General features: G+C 35.6%; 1 protein-coding gene across 5 annotated transcripts in view; it reads left to right on the top strand.

The window, feature by feature from the left end:
* Positions 1 to 27,134, top strand: part of SYT14 (synaptotagmin 14) — a 76,206-nt gene that overhangs the window by 37,193 nt on the left and 11,879 nt on the right. For all 5 annotated transcript variants that reach the window (XM_005416177.2, XM_005416176.2, XM_031059980.1 and 2 more), the window contains 3 exons: positions 8,795 to 9,063; positions 10,920 to 11,369; positions 24,940 to 25,129. In XM_005416177.2, coding sequence (XP_005416234.1) covers positions 8,795 to 9,063; positions 10,920 to 11,369; positions 24,940 to 25,129 — 909 coding nt within the window. The remainder of the gene's footprint in view (positions 1 to 8,794; positions 9,064 to 10,919; positions 11,370 to 24,939; positions 25,130 to 27,134) is intronic.

The raw sequence follows: 27,134 nt of genomic DNA, 5'->3' as shown, positions 1-27,134 counted from the left end.
CTGTGCCTTTTCTGTGAATTCTTAGCCCTCTTACCGGGTGTGTGAAGGAAAGATATGTTGGTTTCGAAGCATATCCATTTCCTGTGATTTCACAGTGTCTATTTTGCCTTTCTTTTTCTGCAGAGTTGGCTCTGTAAATGATACCAGAACCATTCCTAAGCGAACTTTCTACAGATGCTAATATCTGAAGGGGTTTAGAGGAGTTCTTGACCCTACACAGACAATTTTCTTCTGTTGACCTGTTAGGCGCTCCTGCAAACTGAGATCATAGTAGATTTTTTTTCTGGGTTGTAGCTGCTTTTTTATTTGGTAAAGTTATGAGAGCTGTTTCAAAACAACAACAAAAAAATGTGATATTTCTAGAATGCTTTTACCAGAAATACTTTAATATACTGCAGGGAAGGCAGTCCATTTTACTAGAGCAAGTCACAGAGCCAGTGTGTCAAGGAGAGAAAGTGCCTGAATAGGTAAAAGAAATCAAGGTCCTTTGCAATTCTAGGATCTGAATAAATAATTACCACTGTCTTCCCACCTAAAGGAAAAATAACAATAAATATAAAATATAAATGCAAAAATAAATGCTAATTGTTAGAAGTGTCTTGCCTCTCCTGGAATGTAACTAGCTGTGTTCTCTAGGTTGTGCAGATTTTCACCTACAAATATGGATATTTCCACCCATCAGACATCACTGTTTTCTCTTTTATCTCTTTGCTCTGTTGACATTGCTTTTTTCTCAGATCTGAACTACTTTTTTGCATGTCATATGTTGTTTTATTTTCCCATTCCTCCACCTTTCTTCCTCTGTCATTTTTGCTTTGTTATTTTACCTGTTTGTAATTTTTCATTCCTGCTTGCATCTTGCCTGTTCTTTATTTCTCTCTTTGCACATTCTCATTTTCTATGCAGATCTACTAAACTTTTCTCTCTTATTTCTTTCCTTTGTTTATTTGACAACAAACCACTCTCTTTTTTCCTGAATCATTGCACTACTTTCTCCTTTTGTCTTTTTTTCCCTTATTCCCTGTACCTATTTTCCCACCCGCATGATTTATTTTTTATTTTCTGCTCCTTCTCTTCCACTGCAAAGCCAGTGATATTGGACAATTCTGTGGGGGTATATATATGAGAGGTTTTCATGTTGATGGTGTTATATTTATGGGAATTTTTCATTTTGGTGGTGGTATTAATTTCAAGTGAATTTTAGATTAAAAATAATTTTAAAGCCTGGAGTATAAAAAATGAAAATTAAAAAAGCAAACAAACAAAACCAAACCCTCAAAAAACAACAGAAGAAGTGGCTAGAGTGCTAGTTTTAAAATACTTAGTGTCTGTTTTTCTGTTCCACAGTTCTTTGAAAGCTTTCTGTGATGAGGAACACTTCTGAGCTAGATCCACAGCAATCTTTATTATCTTGTTTTCACCCTGTACTTCAGTTCTCCATCCATAAAATGCGAAACCTGTTAACTTCTACTATTATAACACTGCCATAATCCACCATAATATGTATTTCACTTATATCGGTGTTAACAGCTATGAGATAGCCAAATTGTGATCATATAGCTAGCTGAAGTAGATGGGCAGAAAATTTAAACCCTACTGAAATGGTTTATGCATAATCCTTGTAGTGCTGCTTTGTTAGTAACTCACTCCAACAGAGAATCCTTTGCAGTCAAAAATGCTGTGAAAACAAGGCAGAGGAATCAAGCTTTGTGTTCCTATTCTGTAAGCAATTCTTGATGCAATGTATCTTTTATGGTTGATTTTCACCTGTTTCTATTTATTAGTGGTAAATAGAAAGCTTAAATGGTAGGGAATTTTATGCCCTTTTTTTGTTGGTTTTTTTTTTTTTAAATTGTAAAATGCAGCTACCAGGGTAGATGTATTTTTAAGAAACCATGAAGTTACTGCATTTTAAGTTGCAGAAGGAGTTCTCAATAAGAGAGTAGTTTTATTTTACTTAAAATAAAAGTATGGAAAAAAGAATGATGGAATTCTGATAGTTCAATATTGTAATAATTGTATATACAGCTGAACACGTCTTATGTATATCAGTAAATTAATTAAGATCTTGAAAGGGGAGTTTTGTGTCACTTTGAAAACTTCGTATTTTTTTATTTTTGTCAAATATAAAACCAAATATGCCTGAAATTAGATGCAAAAACATTAAAATGCTTGAGAAAATTATCCAGACAACACATTAATTGTGCTTTCTAATCATGCTTTGTTTCCTCATTTGAGACTGAACAGAGTGAGAGCAGGAACATTACAGGAATATTAGCTGTGTGTTACAATACTTCACTGGAAATTGATTTTAGACCTCTGTGGGAACTTTTTCACCTTTTCAGCACTTCATTGCTGCTCAGCTCCTGTGCTTAATACCGCAGCTGTACTTTTGAGTACAGTTATACAGGTGATAACTGTACTCAAAAGAAGTATAGCAACGACAGGAAAATATTTCCTGAGCCCATAGCCTGCTGCTACTGTTTGGAGGTATGAGGGAGGTGCTGCTCTGCACATACTGGTGAGAAATTGGGGTTCTCAGGGGCCTGGGATGCTTTTTAGTGGGGGGAGTTTTCAAAGCTTTTAGCTGTTAAGCTCTGAATTTCCCTAAAGCATCCATAAATGCTGGTGAGAGAGCCGAATTTGGGAGAATTTTCACAGAGATGATAAAAGGCATTTCCTTGTCACCAAGATACTCCTAAGAATTCAAAGCTGGTTGTCAATCATCCTCAGCAAGCAGGACTTCTAGCATATTTTAAAAGAGGGAAGAATAAATAAAAGGAAGATTCTATTAACTCATTTAACTTACTGCCTTTTTGGAAGTGATATTTTTCTAACAATTTTGATAACTTGGAAAAAACAGCGAGCAGAGGTGCATAGGAATACCTGTTCATTTATTAAGTTAGTCAACATAGTGATCTGAAAAGTGTGTAAAGGAAATTTGGCTGCTTATAAAAATAGTAAAAGTGTAACCAGCATCTAAATGGAAAGGAAAATACATTTTTCTACCTGAATGGGAATATGCTTTATCTAAGGAAATATAATTATGGAAGGGGAAGGACACAATTTCATTTCTTAAAGATTACAGCTTTCAAAAAGCTTTAGAGCTGAATGGGGTCTCAGAAAACAAGACATTTTAAAATAAAAAAATAAGTGTTCTGGAGCTTGATATATTGATATTCACATCAATAAAAGATTAAAAATATTGAACCATTAGATTTAAGTATTATTTAGATGTATTCTGGACAACTGAAAAGTAGAAATACAGAACTAGGTAGCAGAACTCCTTCCTATTCCAATTAATATCAATGCTCTATAAGGAACCAGAGAATGATACTTAAATTGAAAACAAATTAATTCAATAGATGGCAATGTATAATTTTCATTGAAAGACGACCAAAATATTTGGGAAGGAAACAAAAGAATGTCTGTGACAGCTAGTTCATGATAATGCTTTTAATAATGTATTTGTACTTAAAATGTTATAAATGGCACTAATTTTGGAAAGAGATTTTTTTTCCACTAGTACTGGGCTTTTCTGTATTGCTCTGTAAAACAGACCATAAATTCTTACAAATAAGAAGGGCTTTAGTAAGTACAGAGAGCAAAGAGTAAATTTGTTTTTTAGGGAAACAAAATGCCGCTATAATTCTACAGGCTCAAGATGTAAACACACACAGTAAAAAAAAAAATACTACATGTGTTTCAGTTGGTCTTAGACCTTTCCTGTGGAAGAAAATTGAAGTTTTAAGGACTGGACATAAAGATAATTCTATCATTTTGAATTACTTTTATTTAAAAAGCAAAAGAGAACCTTTTTATTACATGAATGACCAGTAGCACTTGAGAGAGTGAGGAAAAGGCAGGGCTAAAAGCTTCACGTGACATCAGGTGTAAATGACAGCAATGCTGTTTTGATTTCCACAGGTCTGGGAGTAAGCTCATAGTGTATGGAATTTTGTAAATATTAGGAAACAGAGTTATCTATTTTTGGGAAAAAAACTCCAGTCAAACAGATACTATACTTTTTCTTGTTTGCAGTGAATTGTCTAATGTGGAAGATAGTTCAGCTGTGAATAGAAGTCTAAAATGTGGCAAATGAAAAAGGAAAGCAAATGTAAAAATGAAATAATTTTTTTTCTGTTGTCCACAATGACTGCATACCATTCCTATATTCCCCTTTTTTCATTAAGCATGACTCATGCCATAACTCTTTTGGAAAAGAAATAGGATAATGCCAAGGTAATTTGTTGTTCTGTGAAATAATTTGGGTTTAGTCCTCACAAAAATGCATGTAAGCTTTTTATTTTAAAAGACGGAGAAGCCTAAGGTTTCATTCAATATTTAATGTTTATATTTATACTCCCTGTAATGTGGGGTAATTCAGTCAACATAATATTTTTGGATGGTAGAAAAGTTCAAACATGAAAATTCCATTTGGACTGTCTGTGCTGCCTATCAGAATTCTCTTAGGGTATTTAATCATTCAGAATAAGAAAGGTTTCTTTAATTTTTAAACATGTATTTCATTTTATGTTTTATTTAAATTGTCTTAACATTTACATAGAACCCCTTGAAGGCTTGAAAACTTGAAATTTACGTTTGATTAAAAAAATAAATAATTATGTAGCAGAGTATGAGCAGAGATATATTAGAGAAAGGAAAGGTACCATTTGAGTATGAAGATATTCTGACAATTACAAAATATGACTTGCAAAAATTACTGATTTATGAAGTGATTATTTATTTTAAAGGAACTGGAAGCCAGATTCCAATAGGGGTGTTGTGATACTGTTGCCATCCACAACAATGTGAATTTTTAAAGCAGTACTGTACATGAGGAACTCGAAGCACAGAAGTGTAGTTAATGATGGCTTATGAGACAGGGGAATTAAAGGCACAAAGGTAGTTTCTTTTTCCATGTAAAGAGATGGGTGTTCTTGGAATTACTCAGGAAATATGGGCTAAGGGGGACTGAGTAGGTGCTGCTGCTGTGAACCTTTGGGAAAATAATTACATTAGGAAAGTATAAATGCTGTAAACATGGGAAAAGGACATAACCAGCTGCACAGTGAGATGTGCAGCCTGGCATGGTCCATGAGAGACCAGAACAGAGAGAAGAAATGAACAGCTTTGGAAGAAGAAATTTCAAGTAGTAGCTGAAAACCTAAAGCATTTCTTATGATAAACTTCTGCATTTTAAAACTTTGATTCCCTCCCAGCAAAATGACTGAAAATTTTCTGGATTTTCTCGTAGTTACCAATTGTATGTTCCAGGAATGCTCAGTTTGGCCTAGGTTGCTGTGTCAGATTTAACTTGGGAGTCTCTTGAGGTTGATGGTGAGGTATGTATCATCCCCCTTTCCCTTGCAACCTGTCCTACAGGGGCTTAGGAAAACAGATGAACCTTCTCTGCTTAACAAACAATACTAAAAGAAGATATTTATTTACTTCTGACTTAAATGTGCTAATGACAGTTTATATGCTGTAATCTCTGAGTCTACCAGCAAAATGCTAATTGCTCAGGTTTGTCAGGTATTTCATTTATGGTTCTGGTTTCTTCACGTATTAAGCAAGGCCCTTGCTATCACCATTAAGTGACTGTTTTCCCAGCCGACTGAGGGAGGATGAGAACTTTTATTAATGCAGTTACCCCTCTAAAAAGTGTTTATTCAAATCTTCCTACTGAGACCAATACACTGTACTCTCAATTTAGAATTTACCAAATACTCATTGCTAAACAAATTTAGTTTCACTCATATCATGAGGATGCCAAGTATTTTTGCATACTTTGGGTGGAGAACTGAATGTAAGGTTCTGTCTTTCTATTCTTCTTTCTTTCTATTTGTCTTTTCTCTGTTATGCCATTTTCTGGCTGGTAGGAACCTCAGACTAAACCTGATTTGATTTCTCCGTGATTGTACCTTACTTCCACTTTTGGGACATATGCTTCCTTGTTTTTTACCCTATCTAGTCCAAGGTGATGTGGTTATTTAATATGATTAATTTAATTTACAAATGAATTTACAAAAAGTATTTTCTATGTGATTTGAAAATTGCATAGAAGCAATGCAATGATTAATTTCAGATTTTCAGTGTACCCATTTGCTTGGAACTCTTTAGCAGCTGTTATTAGCCACATTCAGTGGTCTTTGGGAGGTATTCTTTGGCTTTGTCACAGTACAGTAGTATACATAGCTGTGTCTGAAACTTGCACCTTAAATAAAAGGTACAAGGTATGCAACACACAGGGGTTTCATGTGTGAATATGCAGACATTTCAGATCATCTGGCCTTTCAGTTCCAAATGTTCTCCAATACAATTAGTGATAAGCCAGCAAGCACTAGCAGTAGTTTTGTACTTTAAACTTTGATACATATGCAAAATTTTTTTAGACAGGTTGTCACTATTTCTAAGTAATTTTTAAGGAAAATACCCAGGATCAGATATTTAGTATTGCTGTATTCACTGCTGTCTGTGATATCACTTGGCTTTGGTATAATCAGTCATTAGAAGGTCTCAATGGAATTCAAATCTTCATGGTTTTCAAAGAACCGTTACAAAAAAATTTCATTTTATTGCATCATTTACTGTGGGGAGGGGGAAATTAAAATGAGACAGTTTCGCCTTGAGAATTAATTTGAAAATTTTCATATCTTTTTTTGTACAGAAAGCTGCTGTTCAAACCAGTTTATAACTCTCTAGGCAGAGATGTCTCTAGATTTTTAATCCCAGATACTTGTTTTAAGAATTTACATGCTATTTCAGTTTGTTAAACTGAAATTTGAAAAATATGTAGTTAAAACCTGCCCCAGTGTTTTAGCTTTTTCTGAGATTTTTGAATCATAGTTGGTTAATAAGAATTTTGTCTTCACTTCTTCCATGCCTACATTAAAAGCACCTTTTCTGTCACACAGCCTGTACAGTTTTCCCATAGGGACATATAATGGAGTTCATCAAAGTGAGAAAAGTGAGTCACACAGTCATTTATTTACTCATGTAAGACAATAATGGTGTTGATAACTACCTGGACACACTTTCATTTCATTAGATTATGTAAAAGCTGGATGTTAAAAATTCTTGTCAGACTTGATGACAAGTGAACAGAAAGAAACTCAGGGCTGCCAGGTAGTTACTGTCTCATTTAATGCTGTTTGTTGCCTTTTGGCAACAATGAGAAGAAATGCTATTTTTCTGAATTTTCTAGAATATTTAGTGATATAGATTATGACAAGGAAGTCCAGCTTTCATGGTATAGGCAGTAAAATTATGCACATCTTTATTTTATTATGATTTAAATATCAGTTTAGATTCTATGTCTATCTAGTTTCATGGGCATGAATTGTCTAATGTTCATAGGTGAGGTTTCATGTATATCTGCTAGACAGATGACTGCAATTCAAGTATAGAATTCCCTGCTGTCTGTCTGTTTTGTTTTCCAGCCCTGGGGGACTGGAATTTCAAGAGCTAGTAGCACTGGCTCACTAACAGCAGAAAACCTTTTGCAGGAGTGCTGGAACAGGATTTTGGAATCAGTCTGAATGGCAGGCTGGCTCTGATGGGTTTATCAGAGATGAGAGGGTTCCTGACAGTGGTTTCATCTTGTGGGAGTGTTTTAATTACTTTTTTGCCATGGTTCTTTTAGGAGCTGTTGAAATAGAGAAGAGCCCTGCATTCCCTAGTTAATACTTTCTTTAACTTGCTTGTTTGGTAGGTTTTTCTGCGTGTGAAATGGTATGTTTGAAACCAGAAAACATTTTTGCTTTGAAATTTTTATGTATAAGGTAATTCTTTATGTCAGGGGCATTGAAATCTTCATTGAAACCTCTATAGAAAATGTAAACAAAATCTGAGACAGTTCTTTGCCTGTCCTTGATATTCCTTTCATTTCAGCTGCTGCACACCTTGCTGTCTTTCCCCAATTCTATTCAACTGTGTAATGCTGCATAGTAAAATATGAGATAAAAAAATTGAAATGTAATTATTTTGAATTAACTTTCTGTGTCTGTAGCCATGCATCAGGTTTAATTTCTGAGATATATAACCACATTTGTATCTATCTATCTATCTAGTGTGAAAAGCAAAGATGGTCAGCATCAAGTATTCATCCCAAGCACAAGATTGCTCTTGATCCTTTTTCCACTGTCTTTAGTGACTAGAGGTAGTGTGTAACTTCCAGACACTGGATACGTACCCTTTAGTTGTCCTTAACAAGTAATAAGAAATCTGAGACACTGCTTCACTTTTTAAATTCACTGGTGAGCAGAGTTCATTTGTGTGAAAGGTTGTCTTTTTTAGTACCTTACTTGTCTTCAGAGTTTAATTTAGTATCTCCCTGGTGGGCAACTGCATGGGAGGTAATCAGCTTGATATCATGGCTTTAGGGAGTGCATTTTGTTTCCATAATTGGCCTACATTTCATCTGCACAGAATCTGAATTAAGATATCCAAAGGTTTTTGCAAGGTAAGCATCCCTGAAATTCAAGCCTTGAATTTTTGTCATGTCATATCCGTGCTATGTTTATTTACATGTGGTTTGCACAATCTATTCTGACTACACACTTAAAACTTTGTTTTTATCTAAATTTCTTTCATCTGAGAGATCATTCATTTCCGTTTTGAACAAATTTTTTTTCAGTAGTATTTTTCATCTGATTTGAAATGTCAACTTTTAAAAAAACCCATACATAGATTTTTAAATTCTCTGTCCAGGCATTTAGATTTACATTTTCCACAGAACTGTTTGAACTGTGAACAATCAGAAAGTAAGCAAAGCATTTTGACTTATTCCCAGCAAACTGCATTCAGAGGATGAGAAGAACACCTCCACTGGATGAACTGCAGCCGCCTCCGTACCAGGATGACAGTGGCTCCCCTCATCTTTCCTGTACGCCTTCCGAAGTTGGAGACAGCAAATGTGAATATTCCCAGTGCAGCAACAGCCCAAGGTGTTCATATAAGTGCCCAAGTGAGGGAAGCACAGGACATGAAATAGAAAGCTTTCATAACAAAGGGTACGAAGAGGATGTTCCCAGTGACAGCACAGCGGTTCTTAGTCCAGAGGTAAATTAAAATAGTTGAGCGTGGGAAGCACTTATTTAATCTAAAGATCAATGCACAGTTATACAGGCACTAATACTCCTGATCATTTCATTAAAAAAATAAGTAGCTTGTCAGAAAATAGGACAGTAGGATTTCAGATTGGTCAGATTGCTGTAGTTACCTTTGTGGCACCTTAGCTTTCAAACCAGCTCCCTGGAAGAGTTAATTATTTTTTAAACCATTTTAAACCAGTCAGAAAATTTCATCACACTGTAAGGACTGTGGTTGAAGTTCTTCCACATGATTTTTCAGACAACATAAATGAAAGTTTTGTTAATGCTTTTTCAAACTAAACACCCATTATGTAAAATACTTTTTATTAAAAAAATTACAATGTTTTTTTTTTTTTCAATTATTGATGCCATATAGTGATTTGGGCCACTTAATGTTCCTTTTTTGTGCTATAGATTGTAATGATATATATGTATATTTTTCTGTGAAGAAACCAACTTTTTTGATGCGTATTTCATTGAAATGCCTTTAACAACCAGTTACTGCACTGACATCTATGGGTGAAGTCTAATTAGTGATGCCATGTGCAGAAGAAGCTCTTTTGCTACGAATTTGTCTTTTGTTGCTGCCAGAAGTTTTGGAGTGCGTGTTTGAGCTCAGCCCTGATGTTTCTGTCTAAGCAGCCCTATTAGTAATTGATGATGTGTACCTGGGGTGTTGATGCAAGGTCTGGAAGGCCCAGCTGCAAGCCCTTCCCATTTCGTGTCACTCCAGTCGTTAATGTAAGCATATTCAGTAAGAACTGAGAAAGCTGCCAATGTTTTTTTATAGCCACTCAAAGCTTCATAGTGAAGCCTTTAGAGGAATGCATTCCCACAGCTATCTGGCAGCCAGGTTAAAATAAGAACATTTCTTAGCCCAGAAGGCTTTGTCTTGGCATCTATTTGTTCATGTAAACAAGCTTATCTTTGATAATGTGAAGATACACTTGAAATACCTTTGTTTTACATACTTGGAATAATTTATTGTATGAGCAATGGGTTGACCATTGCTTGTAAATATTTTCTGTTTCAGTATCCCTATCAAACTGGCTGTTGTAACTTTATAAGGGATTGGTATTTTATTCAAAATTTGAAGTGACAATAAACTGTTTGAATTTTAAGTTTAAAATAGAATTTTAGGACTGAATATTGTTTACAGAGAGTTCAGAAGATGAATTCAAAACAGATACATCTTCTACAGTTCCGGTAAAATGACATTAATAAAGTCTTGAGAGTGACATCCTTGGCCATAGCAGAGGGGTTGGAACTAAAAGATCCTTAAGGTCCCTTCCAACCCAAAATTTTCTGTGATTTTATGTTTCTATGATAATTTTTGGCATATTCATATAACTTTTGCGGACTGCAACAGGAGCTGTGTATGGTTTGTAATTCCTGTGTTCTTTGCTGGCATCTCACTATGCTCTCAATCATTAGCTGTCTCTTCAAGCAGTGTAATAGGTGAACTTTAAAATGCATGTGTAAAATACATGAAATAAGATGGTTTTATCTTGTTACAAATGTATATACTTTTTAACATGTGAGGCACAGAAGAAGAGATCATTACAGCCTAATTCAATCTTAGTTCAGACTGATTGGCTCCTGGCTTTTGGTGGTATTGGCCAGGTAAAGTCTTGATTTCATCTTGACCATCAGCCAGCCATCTCCTTTGGCTTTCAGTGCTTAATAACCTTGTTTAGGAAATGAACAAAAAGATCATAGTGCCTTCATATTGTCTAGAGTAAACCATAATTTCCATGCCAGATTAAATAATAGAATACAATAAATAAATAAATAATTGGGGTTTTTTCTCTTCTTCTTCTTCAGGATATGTCAGCTCGAGGATCATCTTCACAGCTTCCTAAACCTTTTGATCCTGAGCCAGTAGCTAAATATGGCACACTGGATGTGACTTTTGACTATGACTCACAGGAACAGAAGCTTTTGGTGACAGTGACAGCTGTCACAGACATTCCAACATACAGCAGGACAGGTGGAAGCTCGTGGCAAGTACACCTAGTTCTTCTCCCTATAAAGAAGCAGAGAGCAAAAACCAGCATCCAGCGGGGACCATGCCCTGTCTTCACAGAGACATTCAAATTTAATCACGTTGAGTCGGAGATGATTGGGAATTATGCCGTTCGCTTTCGACTGTACAGCGTACGGCGCATGAAAAAGGAGAGGATTGTGGGAGAAAAGATTTTTTACTTGACAAAATTGAATCTTCAAGGGAAGATGTCAGTGCCAGTGATACTGGAGCCTTCTTACAGTCTGCCTGTAAGTATTAAATGAGGCAGAATAAGAATGCAGTGAGATACAGTGTCCTGAATTCTGAATAAGAATAGTGCATGTATTTATAGAGTCATCACATCCACTCAGCTTTTTGAACAGTCACAGCACTGCATTAGCACAATGAAAATTTCCTTAGAGCTTCTGTAAGTACATTCACTTTCCACCTGCAAAAGCTGGCCCTATTTTTTCTTTTAATTCCTTAGAAATTTCCAGTCCATAAATAATGATATAGTGGTGAATGTATGTTTCCTTGCATATAGATATGTATGTAATAGTATTATCTCTACAACTTGCAGCACTTCAATTTAAAAAAGAAAAACACACCAGAATGGAAAAATAAGAAGCTATACTAGCAAATGTCCTCCATCTGTTGCTATTAAGTCTTGGTTGAAAATAGGTATTTTCCTTGAAAGAAAGAAAGAAAGATAGGAAAGAAGGATTTTGAGAGTATAAAGCGATTTTTAATAACTTCACATTAAAACCTTGGAAATAATTGATTTCTGGTTCAGTCTGAAGTGAAAAGTAGTTGAAATTGAAAAAGATTTTTTCTGAAAAAAAAACCCCTACCTCTCTGATGAACAAAATTATTTGTCTCCAAATAATATTTCTGATAAAGCAAAGCAACAATAATTAAGGATTAACATAGGTATCATTATCAATAAACACAGAAGATCACTAAACTGGCAGTGATAACCATCTTCTTTTTGTTGTAAGAGTTTAAGTATGCTTTTGTCCAGGAAGAGAATGTTTGTCATGTTGTGGTCTGGGCATCCTGGACTAGGAGTGCTTGAGTGTTCCTTGCTTAAGAGTTGCATGTGTGCTCTATTACAGATATATTTTGGGGAGAAAAAAATGATGGTTATCAAGGACATCCATATTTGGTCATTGTATGTATATTGTTTGGTTTTTTTTAACAATCAATTAAAGAAAAAGAGGAGGAGAAGGGAGAGAAAGGAAAATTTTTTTTAGGTGAAGCAAAGCAGTTAATTTGTTCTGCATTTTGGAAAAAAAAGTTTGGAATTATCAAAATAGCATTTCTGGTGAACATGAGTATTGCCAAAGACTCAAAATAAAAGGCTGTTGTATTTAATGACTGGAAATATACTTATTAGTAAAAGCTGAGGTTAAATCATGGATCTGATGGAGGATCAACTGCCAATAGAGCAGATTCCTCATGGTTTCCTAAGAAGCACAAATCAGTCTAAGCCAAGGATGAAATGGTTCACCTCTCTAGACCAAACTTTCTTAGTGAAAAGTTTGCTAGTTTCACAGCTTGGAAAAAGCACCCCATGACCCAAACCATTGAAAATTCTAAAGGTACTTGCTTAACTTGTATGTTTTCCATAGGTTTGTGTATAAAATTTACTAAAATAAGTTCAAAAGGGCAGTGAATGGGCCATGTATGTGATTGATTGGTGTATCCCATATGTGCACTGGTTATTCTTCAGTATTATTTTCTTGAGGTTTTGTGATAGGCAGAACAAAAACAAGTTCCATGGGGCATGAAAGATGATAAGGTTATTCCTTAATTTCTATTATGGTAAGGCATGGTCAGCATTTGTCAGCATTTGTGCCCCTCGGTGTTTGGGGGTTGAAACAAGAATAAGGGATATTGGTAGAAAGTGAAGGGATCTTTCAGAGTTTGTTGTAACAAGATTTAAGCAGCTCTACCTGTTGCTGGAAAGGATCCTTCAGAGTCGTGATAGCTTGAATGAGGAGCCATAGTCTTCTGGAACTATGCAAATCAGGTTTTAAACCTTTGGGAATTGATTAACTTCTGAGTTTGTAAGTATTTTATCTTATCATTTATAGCCAATATAATATTTTTTCAGTAAGCAGATTTATTGCAGGATTTAACATCTATTTAGTTTGCAAGACTGCTAAAACTCATTATGTTTTCAGGATGTGTGTCTGGAAGTGAGGGGCATCCTTGGGCTCTTGAGCTCAAGCCCTAGTTACTCAAAACAGCTAGGTCATCTTGATCACAAAATTGTGATTTTTCATCGGAAAATATCAGGTTGTTTTGTTTGCAACCTGAATTTCTTCTTGGCCAAGTTATTACCATTTGTTCTTCTGCCAGCATTGGCCTTGAGCTTAATTAGTTCTTACCCTTCTCAGGTGTTTGCCTCTGGGTATATTTATACACATTGATTGTATTCCTTTTTAACTGTCCTTTTGCTAGAATAAACCAACAGCCTTTATGTACAATTAATCATAAATATCAGGAAGGAGTTATTTAACAGGAAAAGGTAAATGCTGTTTGAATTTGGAGATATCCAGTTGCTCAAGGATATTAGTAATTATAAGATCCATGCTGAGGCACATTCTACATTCAGAATTAAATTTGCCTTGTTCAGGTGCAGAGGGTTTTGTTGCTGAGAAGTGTTTATATGTGACAGCTTTTTTATGAAGATATTTCTTGGACACATGACAGGTGTCCTATTTTTTCAACTGCTTCTCATTATATGGATTTTATATATTAAATATACCTTCTGTCACTGAAACTTCCTAATCCATTGAAATATCTATGCTAATCTCTTCTGCAGAAATGTATTTTATTTCCTTCTGTCTGTGCCTGATATTATATTAATGTATTTTATTAGCTAATCATATGCCTTCTGATTGTATAAGAACAGTTTGTATCCTGTGAAGTTCAGTATTTTTTCAGTGATACCTTAAAGCTGTACACAAGGGAATCTGACTAAAAGTAGATCAGCAAGTCCAGTGCCTTTCAAACATAGTGACAGTTTGACATGAGTGGGGCCTGCAAGTCTCTGGTTATTGTTAAAATGTCAACAAATGAATGTCATGGTGAAGACATGATACTAGTATGTTCCTTAAATAGGTTTCATGGCTTCAAATTTATAAATATATTCACAGAATATTATTTTCACCCAAGATTTCACCACATTTCTCTCCTTCCCACATTGTGTATAATGCCTTGCATTAGCAGCTATTATCCCCAGTCCCGTTGCCATTTGTCTTTAACAGCCCTCTGCTGCTGCAGTTCTCCCACGTAACAGGGAATTCCTCCTCAGCCCCCTTATTTATCACACATTTTCTCCCAAGTTCAGGGAGAATGAGGAGGAAGCAGTGAAACCAATATGAGTTGGGCAGAATGCAGTTGTCACTGTTATCTGAGACTGTCCCTTACAGATTTAATAGAAATTGTCCATTGCATCGAATGTTCAGGGGTGTACATTGTGCTTTTGTCAGAGTATAGTTTGTGTAGGAAGATATTTGTCGATGCTTCCAGAGAAATTTTCCCTTTTAGTACAGCAGTAGACAAATTTTTCTTCACCCATCTTGGAGTTTAGAAAAGCTGTTTATTTCTCTTCAGGAAATCCCTGTGGACCTGTTTTTAGTTACTCTTCGTTCTCACCCAGAGAAATTTTCCTGACAGTGAAAAACAGCCTCTAGTATGATGCGATTATAAAAACATATAAGCAGTTTATTGAGTGAAATCTGTTTGGAAAAGATCAAAGAAACATGGGTAATCCACTTCACCATCCCATAGGTTGCTTTTTGGTGTAGAATAACAACAATCAATCATGGTTTTTATTTTGTGATTGATTTGGGAAGTACTGTTTGGGTGACCGAAACATACCTCTTGCTGCTAAGAAAATCTAGTAATCATTCATTATGTATCATCAAATTACAAGGTGTTTACTGCAAAGAATTAAATTTCTTTTTCTTTCTTTGTGTAGCATTCTCCATTTCTAACATCTCGAACTCCCAGTGTGATCCCCATAAGAAAGAACCAATGGTGAAGGCAGTCATAGGTGTTTAAAATATTATTTTGTACATCCTTACTATAAAGATCCAGAGTGTCTGGATAATTTTTTTAATTGGTTTTTTTGAGTGATGGCAATTATGCATGCAGCGTATAAAAATGCGCATTCTTGCACACACACACACATGTACTCCGCTATGAGGAGAGTGGTTAATCATTTAGTGTGCACTGGTTTATGCACTGTGCTTAAGGCCTTTATTTCATGTTGGCCTTTATGTGTGGCATGTCTTGAGTACTCCTTCTAATGTTTATCAGCTCATAAACTTTGCAGGAATAAAGGCTTTCAGGGTGGCATTTCTTTTTTGGGTATTCCTGTCCATTATAGAGTCAAGCTGTCAAGTTTTGTGCAGACAAAGTAGAAGAGTCACTACTACTGGCCTTACTAATGTGTTTTTATGGCATGATCTATCCAGGATTGTATTTGGAAGGCTAAATACTAAAATTCATATGTATAAACAGAGCTTTATTAGATACCAGTATGATACTTTAGGCTGCTAATAAGAAAAACGACTAAGACTTGTCTAGGGAAGAAACAAAAAGACAAAATATTTTGTTCTTAGTTTAACTGGAATTTTAACTGGAATTCTACCTAAAATGAAGACTTTCTGTGTGATAATATATAAATGCTCTTGGTTATCTTGTATAAATTATATCCATCAAAGTGAGGGACAATTATATTTAAACCCCGAGCACATTTTGTCTCAGGAATAACTTACTCAATTCATCTGAGTTAGTGGTAGTAACACGCAGAAAATCAGAATTGATCCTTTGATACAATAAGAAAGATGATTCTTGCTGTAAGTTTGAAGTTATTAGGTGATTGGAGGACGGTGGTAATGTCAGTGAGGCTGCAGGAGAACTTGGCAGTACTTTGCAAACAAAGCATTCTCCCTGTGTTTGGCTGCTCGTGCAACATTGCATGGCAGTATTGGCAAGCAGCATTGTCTTCTTGGTGTTGTGGCTGGGGTAAAAAACATTGACTTTCAACTCCCTTGCTGATACAGATGGGGAGCAAGTTCCTCCGTGGGTAGCCAGATCTATTACCGTAAACCTGAATGTAGGATACTGAGAGAATTTTTGGAAATCACCAATGTAAAGAATTTTATCTAGATGTCAAAATCATCACTTGGTCACACAGAGTAAAATAACAAATTAAAAAACAGGCATGCTTTGCCGTCAATTAATGAGTTGCTTCAAAGTTACTTACTCAATTTGGTCCCTACAGTCTTTGATATTTGCAAATTATGGAAGCTATGTTTCAGGTGTGGTATTACTATTATGAATGTCCGACAATGCTTTTCAGCCTCTAAAGTGCCTCCAGTCAAATGACAGGCTGTGAATGACTGTTCTAGATTAAATTACAATAATCCTCTTGAGCAATACTCGGTCAGAAAAGCCAGTCCATCAGTGGCAAACATATTGTCTAGGATTCTATGTCTTGTTTTGATCATCTTTAAAAAAATTAAAAATAGAGAAATCTTACTAGTACATAAAGCTAAAAAAGTGAGGTAACTGTGAGATTATATCATTCTCTTTTGTAAAAGTATGGTCTCCCAACCTGGCTTGGGATTTCTAAGAGCAGTAAGGAAAATAATCATACTGTACATTTCCCAGAAGTGAAAGTTTAGAACATAAAAGAAAAGATTGTCAGAGTTGTCCCTTGTATGACATTTCCACTTTTGAAAACTATGAGCTACTGCTTAACCTTTCTGAAGCAACTCTTTCAATGGAGGTTCGTTTTTTAACTTACCAACCCAAGTGAAATTTCTGGTTCTCCTTAGAGATGCTGAATTTCCCAAATATTTTGTTTTCTTATAATTTTGACTCTTCTTGTTTGCATATATATGTACGCACAAATATCTTGTCACATTTGTTTGTGTCTTTCAAGAAAACTAGGAAGGATCAGAACACAGAATTGGTTCTGTTGGCCATTTTGAGCACCCTTCAGCAAATGCTTGTGCACCATTTTCCTTCGATTTATTTCCATTGAGGGAAGTCCTAATCAGAGATTTTGCAAGAACAGATGAAGTCACCTAGTCTGCAAATTCATAATGCATGTGGTTGTGGAACTTTTGAATTAGTTTTTGATTTATTTGCTGGATGATTCTTCGTATTACTCTGGTGGGCTTTACAGTACAACATAAATCTTCTTCATTATCATTACTCATTTCAGACTTGAGGATCTTCAGGTAATCACTTCTTTTGTATATTCAAGCAGCCGGTATTTGGTATCAGATAAGCATTTCTGTTCACAGGGTGCCCCTAGCAAGGGATCCTTTTAGTCTTAGTGTTTCAGCCTCTTGTCAGGTTTGCCCTTTATATCATTTGACCTTGAGCTGAATCTTTCACAGCTTCTGTCTTTCTGTTGGGCTTAATCAGCTGTCAGCTGGCCCCAGGAGAATCCAGTTTATCTTTTCCCTTTCTTTTTTTTTTGTGTAGGATAGCTCTAAGAACTGAAGCAGATCCCTTCTGACTGGAAACACCTGGTGGTCCTCTGATCATGAGATTAAACATGACCTGAGCAAATCAAAAGGGCACCACTAGCAATTGTTAATCACAAAGAGTTTACCTGACAAATACATTCTAAATGTACAGTTAATGATATGGGTTTGTTCATTGTGAAAAATAATTGCATATATGTTTATGCAATCAAATACTAATCCATAGATCGACTACTCATAAATTGGGCTTACTGTTTGATTGCTGAATCGTTCTCTTTTCCCAGACTGAAAGGGTGTAATCAAGAGAAAAATGAAACTATTTGCTATTGAGCTCCCCAATGAGCATAGACTAAATCCAGCTGGACAGAGCATTGTCATTTAAAGAAGTCTGTGGTGTTGGAAGCTGTCCTATCACCATGCTCTTACATATTTGACTGGGAGTAAGGAGAGGGGGGATGTGTGAGTGGATCTGGGTGGGAGCTGTTAGCGTAGCTTCATCAGAAATGCAGGTAAAATGTCTGCATTTTGTGTCAGATGTTCTTACCTAAATTGCTAACACAAATATCTAACAGCTTTTAGTGCTTGAATGTTTCTTTATGTACCTGTCTTATCACAGAAAACAGAATTGGATAATAAAAGGCCTCTTGCCTCTTTTCCTCCCCTGGCCCATGGCTGTGTAAAAAGCTGCTAGACTTCTGCAGTGTAAAAACAGTACTTTTGCAAATGCTGTAAATTCCATTGTAGGTTTGTTTCCAAATGCCTCCTCCAACTGCTGCTTGGGTTTGCTCTGCAAATTTCTAGCCCATTATGTCTATGGAACAACCAGGTGACCTTTTATCATCCGCCAAGGGCGTTATTTCAGTACAGACTAATAGAAGTTACAGAAAACTTAAAATGTTTCCCTTTCAGTAGAAAATTAATGTTTTGTTCTGCAGAGCTGATAATTATAAAGAATTTTAGGCACAAAGTACTAGCAGCAAATTCTCATGAGAGAGGAAAAACAACACAGAAATCTCTCAAACTTGTTCAAAATCTTTCAGAAAAGTTGAGTGTTGATTTGTCATAATTAAGAATATGTGTATTTAATTTTGTTATTTAAATATTACTGCTAAATTATAGTATCTTAAATTTGAAACCAAGTCTTTCTTTATCAATGCAATATTCTTACAAGAAATTCCACAAAGATTTAATTTTTTTTAAAACTAATTATTGTAAATTATTTTGGTATTAAAATTTCTGTATTATCATAATGTATCTTAGGAAGTTTTTTGTAGTGTCTATGGTAAATGAAATCTGTGTATAGAATTTCAAGGTTTTAGTACTTTGAATGTAGTGAATCAAGGAATTTTAATTTGATCTCAGTTTTTCAGTGTTCCATCTGTGTGAAAATGATGTAGTTTTTAGAATTCTGCATCCAGAAGTTTTTCTCTCTTGAGAGTAAAAAATGGGGTAGAGCAGAAGCTTTTGATGAGAAATGGGAATATTATAATTTCAGATAATGATTTTCAACTACATTAATAGTATTTAATAATCAAAATGATCCATATTTGATGTGAATATCATTGATGTTGAGTGGATTTATTTGCTAAAATTGGAATTTTTGACTAGGATGTCTTGGTAATATTTAAAGCATGCCATTTTACCCAAAATAAATGTTTTTTTTCCCCTAAGATCAAGTTGCATAATGGAAAGATTATTAGACTATTTAGTTTCATGTTTGTGATTTAAGTTGACTTAGTAATGCTGTAAAGTGTTAAGTACATGAATAAAAATGCACATTATACTTAATCGGAACATGCTTCAAGGAAGCTGTTAAGCAAAAACCCAAATAATTACCTGTCATAGATAATGATACTTTCCTAAACTTGAATCTTTGTGAGATGCTTAAAACTATATGTTTCAATGTTTGCAAGTTCAGGTTATAAATTTAAAGCAAAATACAGATAGCCGTGTGTTCTCCTAATTTTACAGTGCAGTACAGCTGGCTTTAAACTTCGAGATTCCTAATTATTTTACATCCCTCCATTTTCAGGGCTGAGTTCATCAGGTGGTTTAAGTTCTCTTTCCCAGGAATGATCTCGAAATTTTTTCCACAGCATTTTATGTTTGGAATGTGTGAAGTCTGTGGTGCTGAAGCCACTAATGAAGGATATGGAGCCCCCAGGTTTGGTTTTCTCCTCTTGGGAGCTGGTCTGGAGCCCCTGTGGGGCTTGGCTGCTCTCCTCACCTCAGCAAGCTCAGAAGGGAACGGGAGCTTCAGGGTTCAACCCTAGGGTGAGGATTGAGAGAGATGAATGCTGTCATCAAAAAACTGTTGGAGATCCGGTTTGAGAGGCCCCCCCTTGGCCTGCTAGGATTCACATTTTCTTCCTTAACCTTTCAGTTGTATTGATCTAGAAGTAGAAAAAGTAATGTGCAAAAAAGTTCTTTAAGAGATTAGTGGTATAACATTAACAATTAAAATTAGAGAGAGACATTTTGACAAGTAACATGCTGTGAATCAGATTTTTGTTGCTGAAGGATTGTCAGCAAGGTTTCATCTCTTCTGTATATATTTTGAAAAGCCAAAAGAGTCAGATGCTCTTGTTTCGGAAGCCCACAGAGACTACATTGTAACCTGTGCATTAGGGAAAATGAACTTTAACTGCCTTGAAAGCATGGCCACATTATTCCCTGTCATTAACTCCAGTTGGCTTAAGAGCAGAATTTATAAGCAGAACTTCAGGGTATAGAAAAATAACAGTAGGAAATGAATATGTAAGTAACAAATACTGTGTTTCCATGGAATTTTGGGGAAGGAAGACAAATAAATACATTTTACATATATTACCATGGATGCAAATAGATGATTCTCTATGTTGTTAGAGGGGAGAGAAAAACACTATTGAAAATGCTTCTCAGGGTCTGAAATCTGACATCATGCATTCTATGTGTTCATGTCCCCTCATGTGGTATGAGGGGGAAAAAAAAGTGTTCTTTTGTACAATGGGAACATAGGAAATACAAAGCCTGCTAAATTGGAATGTTTTTTATTATATATTTATTAAGAAGAAATGTCTCTTCCCCAGATAATATATGCAAAGAAGTCATCAAGGACAATAGTTTGGAGAATTAGTAATTAACTTTTTGTAGAATATGACACATACTACTTTTACAATCCAGCGGAAAGCAGCAATTCTTGTAAGTGTTGATCAAATAAAATCAGACTAATTTTTTTACAAAGTATTATCCTGTGGTGTATCTGGGAAAGGTTTAGGTCCTTCACACACAGCTTCATGTTAGACAATTCAAAAGCTGAACACTTTTTATATACTGCAGTAAGATAGATATATGAACCAAATATTTGGAATAGACTTCACCATGGTTTTTTTTGCAGTGCTTACTGTTAATAATGTGTTTATGGCTAAATTGACAAAAAAGGGTCAGGATTTAGTATTAATATCCTGGAGACAATCTCAAGAGACAGTTTCCTGCACTTTGACTGTTCATCTAATTTCCTAAAAATCCACATAGAAGGTTTTGTGATAGTTCTCACTAAGCTCTTCTGGTGCTTCACTGATCTTGAAAAGCCTTTGCTCTTATGGAACCTTACTCCTTCTTTTCCTTGCTTGTTAAATTCACACAGTGTTTATAGAGGATGAGAGGGAAGCTTTATGAAAATAAACTTACATAGACATTATTTCAAACAAATGGTTACTTTTGGTCTGAATCTTAAGTTTCCTACAGGGAAGCAGCAGTAGCAAATTGGACTATGGATAGCTTTACAGAAAGATTGAATGCAGACCTGCATGGAGGTGAAAAGCATCTGGTTGCACTGTAATGTTGTCATTGGAGCTCCATCTATATTCATGTTGTATCAATGAGAAATTTTAATGTTATTATTTTACAATTTGACACTTGGCTTTGAAGGTTATATTTTGAGCAGGTAAAAGCGTAACTTCTTGTCTGGCGCTTTTCTTGATGAGTTTGTCGGTGCTTTCCTAGAATTCTGACTTGTGTAAACAGAAAAAAACCCCTCTAAACAGAAACTTTAATAAAGCTGCTCTTTCCACTTCTAGTGCAGCATCTGACTTAGCACAAAGTCAGGTTACTTACCCGCAGATGTCGTTAACATGGAATATCTTCCTAAAACAATTAGTGGATTTCCACAATGTGAACAATAAACTCAGTGCTGGAGAATACTTTGGAGAAGACATCTAATAGTACTCAGTATCTCTGCTTTTAACTTTGCCCTGCAAGGGAAAGTCTTTCTTTAGTTGTTGATCTAAGCCCAGGTGATCTCGGCTGTTTCTTATGATCCCTGATTCTGGTTTCTTCTCTTCCTCATAAAATTTTTGTTTTCTTTTAAAAGAAAACTGACAAAATGCAATCTTTCTCTCCCCTTTTCCTCAGATCTTTTACATACATGTCCCTAAATTCTCTGTTTTCTTCCTTGTTATAGCCACAGAAAGTATATTTTGGTTTATGTTGTTTAATCTTTTTTTACCCAGTAATATCATTCTGTCTTCTAATCTGCTTCATTTTCCTTCTTAACATTTCACTTTATCTTGTAGATTTTCCAGTTTATAACTAAAAAGAAGAGTATTTTTTTAGTCCATTTGGGTCAGCCTAAAACAAAATGAATTGAAATTGAGGTTCTTTTAGAGTGAAAGGGAAAACAAAGTGCTGTTTATATTTTTCATTTAGTGAATATGATTGCTTTATTTTAATGTCTTGTCTATGTCCTCACAGTTTTGTAGGAAGGAGATCAATAAGTTTATTATAAAATAAGGATTAAATAACATTCATTTTTCTCAAACCTGCAAAAATATTTTGGTTTAGAAAATATTGTAGCAGAATATTTAAGTTAGATGCTCTCCAGATTTTCATCAAGCTTACATCTACCAATTCATTCTGTGCAACTCTTCTAAGGTGCAGTCATTTAGTTGCATTTCCATCCACTTAGAGTTCTGAAGCATCACCTTGGTCTTCTCACCCCACCATTCAGTTGGTGACATCCTTTTGCTTGGCCTTGAAAAAGGCAGTCTTGTCCTTCTCCTGTCTACTCAGGATTCTGCTGTAAAGGGATGATATTTCTAGCCTGTGCTTATGTAGCTTTGGAATACCACACATTGAATTTTTCAGTTGTTTTCCTTGTTCTCTATTATACCACACAGAAGCTCCTTGTCTTCTCTTTCCTGGTACTTCAGGACTCGTTTCCACTCAGTAGTCACTCATTTAATATTCACTGTTTCTAACAGGCTAAACCTTACTCTGATACCCATTGTAGTGAGTTTGACTCTGTCATAAACTGGTTTCTAAGTCCCTCTTAGGCCATCAGTAAACTGTACAAATAAATCCCAGTTAGGAAAAGGCACTATCATCACCTTCTCTCAGCATGTCAAAGCGCTTGGAGGATCTGGGGACAATGTTACCCAGCTGCCTTCTTTGTGTTACATCTTTTTTTTTTTTTTTTTTTTTTTTGTGGGCTTACAGCGTGACCTCCATCACATTTGAAACCTAAGCTTTGAACAGTGTCAGATGGACTGTGCTAAAATTCCTGGCTCAAAAAATGATAAGGTGAATAAGCACCATGGGGATGATGTGTTACAATTTTAAAAGATCAGAAAACTAAATAATAGCTGCAGTTGTGACAGGCTGAGGCTTTCAAGTGTGCAGTGTATACTGTGACTGCTGAATCAAGTCATCTTTCTTTTAAACTTTCTATTTTGTTCCTTCTGTTGAAGTTAGGAATCAAAAGTTTCCTGTTCTATGAATGACAAGAATCAGAGAATGAATGTATACTTGTAATTCTTTTTCAGCAATTAACAATTTGCAAGCAGTTTGAAATTTATTCTTGCCACTGAATAAAGAGCTTTTGGAGAAATAACCAAAGACTTAAAATTCTGAATCTGCAGCTTGGGAGAGGGAAGTCAAAGAAATTTGTTGAGGTCCTTCTTCAGTAGTAAGAATACATTTGCTAACAAGAGTTAATGTTTATTAATGAGGAACTGGATTGCTACTTGAAACTTCTGCTAGACTTTTGGGAAATATTCTGTTGAAAAGAACTAGTTAAAATGTCAGTAAAAGGGATATTATTGTAGGTATCATGTCTTCTGTAATCTGAGATTCTATAATGCATGTGGGCTTTATATGTCAGCTGAAGTTACTTTTAAAGTAACTTATTAAGTTAACATTTATCTTGATGAGGATTTGTGCTATTTAGGTTTTAGGTCTGATCTTATGCCCATGTCAGCTGTTGTTGGAAATGATAGAGACATTTGGAATCTGGAAGAATCAGCTTCACAATATCATCATGACTCCTTGGAAGAGTGATGCCAGGTTCCCAAATGAGTCAAGCCATATTTGAAAAATCTGTGGACCCAATTTACACTTTTTGTGAGAGAATCATAAAGGGACGTGTTGATAATTCAAAAATCTCTCCTCAGTTACCAAGTACATTGTCATTCCATTGGCTACTTGCCATCCAGTTTTTTGTTTTCTGTGGTACCACTCTGATGTGGTAGTGCAAATGGGAATAGGAACAACTATGGTGTGATTAGTATGGCAGCATAAAGAATATGTATTTTTCCCCTTTTTTAAATGCCAATAATGAGGAGTTAAAATGATAAAAATTAGTAATAGAAGCTCGCATTGAAGATGTGATGTAGTGAGAATGCATGAAAGATCTAAATTTTTTGGAAGCTTTCATGGTGGAAATTAAAACATTGCTTCCTGAGTTTTGGATGGCATTCTTCCTTTTCCACCCAAGACAATGGGACTATTGCAGTTCTGTATCCCTGGATCCAGTTAAATTCCTTGTAAGCTAATTTATGCTAGACAGAGTGCATTTTTCTAATTGCATGTGTTCAGTAACTTTGCTAACTCATAAATTCACAGGCTAGAGAATAACCTTTATAAAGGATGAATAAGAATTTTCTGCATTTTATTATCTTCAAGGTTCCATTGGTGTTCTTCATTTTTTGGAAAGTAAAAGATCCAAGGTTTAATGTTTTCCAGGATGCTGACAAATTATGTTACAGGTCTTACCTTAGAAATTGAAGTAAATAGGGATCATAAAGGCTGTTCTTCATCTTCTGCTGTTATTTCTCCTTAATCATGAAGCACCTAATAATTGTTTTAATTTCAGACCATTTTATTGTTACCTCTAACATGTGCAAATTAAGCATCTATTAAGAATGTACATTTCATATTGGGTGATTGAATGGAACTTGTTATTGTGACTAAGTTGCTTTCAGAATTTTCTATGCATTATTCTAAAACTTGACTTCCCAGTAACATCGTTCCAAAAGACACACAGAACTTTTAATCTCTTTTATAGGGTTGTGACTCTCAAATGAGCATGTCAGAAGTGTCCTGCAGTGAAAGTACCTCCTCTTGTCAGTCTCTGGTACATGGCTCAGCTCCAGAAATCCTCATTGGCCTCCTCTATAATGCTACAACTGGAAGATTATCAGCAGAAGTGATAAAAGGCAGCCACTTCAAAAACTTGGCAGCAAACAGACCACCCAGTGAGTGAAAATTTTTTTTCATCCTAATGCTTCTGTACTGGTGGGGTTCTCAGTAGCAAGGACTTCAATCTTATCACTTAGTCTTAACCAATCAAAATGAAATAGAGCAATCATCAACTAATCTGTTTCATGTTTTATATTTCTAGTCAGTTGGGAAATAGCAAAAAATCTAAAATTCAAAATATTAATTGTAAGTTGACAAGCCTGTTTTAATTTTTCATGATGACTGACTAATAAATTACCTTTATCATAATGATTAATTGCTAAATTACTAATGCCTCACATCACAGGCCAAGAATAAAAAAGTCAGTGTTTAAAGAGAAAGTACATGCCAGTTAATATTAATATAAACATTCTGAACAGTTATTGCTGTTCCTGGAGGGGTTGATGCTGCAGTCTTTAATTGCCTATGTGCCGGTATATATGTGGTAATATATGTAATTTGGGAATGTCAGTAAAGACAAGGAGCAACCACTTAAGGCCTTTGGCATATTTACTGTACAGGAGGAATGTTCACCATCAGAAAGGACTTGAATTGTGCCTTCAAGCATTTGTTCAAAAATACATGTCTGAAATATCTGTGAAATTTATATACTTCTTAAGTGGAGCCAGATGGAATGTCACAGGGAGAGAATGTTATTACTGTCTCTAGCTCTTTGATAGAGCTTGAGAAAGTTCAATAACAAACTTCTTTTTTTTCCCAACGATTTTTATTGTTTTTAAGATGGTATGTCTGATGTACATAAATGTTAATAAGAAATACCTACCTGTTCCTTTTGATTTTGTAAGGAGGCTCAGATTTTAGCTGCTCTTTCTGGTTTTAAGCCCCAGATTAGTATGGCACTAGCAGATTACCTGCTTCTGGATTATGTGTTAGGCTGCCGACATTTTGTAAGAGGTTTGCACATCTCACTTTGTCGTCAGAGTTTAGGAAGTAAGCCAGAGTTGATTCTGATGCTCTCTCCTCTTTCTCATTTTCTTGACCCATGTTTGTTCTATTCATAGTTGGCTCACCTTACTCTGCTCTGCTTTCTCTAAACTTTTCACACTGATGGAGCCAGACTTTGCTAACATAGCCAGGGAAGGAAGGCAATAGATGAATCTCTAATAGTTTTACATAATTGGGCAGCTGCCCCAGAGTCACCTGTTTGGAGACAAAGTGTAGAAACAGATGGGGAAAGCCAAAGAGGACACTGGAGTGTGGGAGAAATTAAGGGGAGAGATCACCTGTTCCCTTAAAGCAAAACCAGATGCTTTTCTTTCTGGAATCTCAGAGATGGCCAGTTTTTATTTAATATTTAGAGTATGCAAGGTAGGAGGGCTTTAGTACTTGTTTTGAAAACAGAGAGTCTCATTCTCCAGTATGTTAATTCCCAAAATGTGCTTAGTGGGCTCATGCTATGTAGCTAACAGTTGTGAGTGTCATTGGGGTGAAATCTGTTTCAGATTGCAAGAAAGGACCATAGAACATGGCACGTAGCCCTGTAAAACCATGTTCTGTCTAACCTTTTTGGGGGGAAGAGCTTCCATGCTACCTTTTGTCTCTGTGAAGGATAGGGGGAAGATTTGATATTTGTAATAACAATAGTCCAGTTCTGTCAGGGTTTGGAGTTCTGTTGTTTCTAGAAAGCCGGAAACTAATGAACTTTCTGGGTCAGGTAAAACCATGCACAGAATATTGTGGAATCCAGATTTCCCCTTTGGGCTGTTTTGTGCCATCCTCCTGCCCTGCCCCCAGCAGTGGTGGCACCTTTTAAATGCCTGGACCCAGGTCCATGCCACTGCCATATCCTAACTCCCTGTTGCATACATCATGGACATCTGCCAGCCTCAATCTGTGCCATCATTTCCACAAAATGAAAACTAAGGCCCATAGGGATGATGAGGACGATGATGATGATGATGATGAAGAAATGTCCTGTTCACAATTGTTGTTTGGACTATCAGTGGTCCAGAATCCTGAGAAAAGCTGCAAAGTATATGCACAGTTTAGTTTTCATTCATG

The sequence above is a fragment of the Geospiza fortis genome, unplaced genomic scaffold (assembly GCF_000277835.1).
Source record: "Geospiza fortis unplaced genomic scaffold, GeoFor_1.0 scaffold41, whole genome shotgun sequence".
NCBI lineage: Eukaryota > Metazoa > Chordata > Aves > Passeriformes > Thraupidae > Geospiza > Geospiza fortis.
This window is presented reverse-complemented; position numbering and strand designations above follow the sequence as displayed.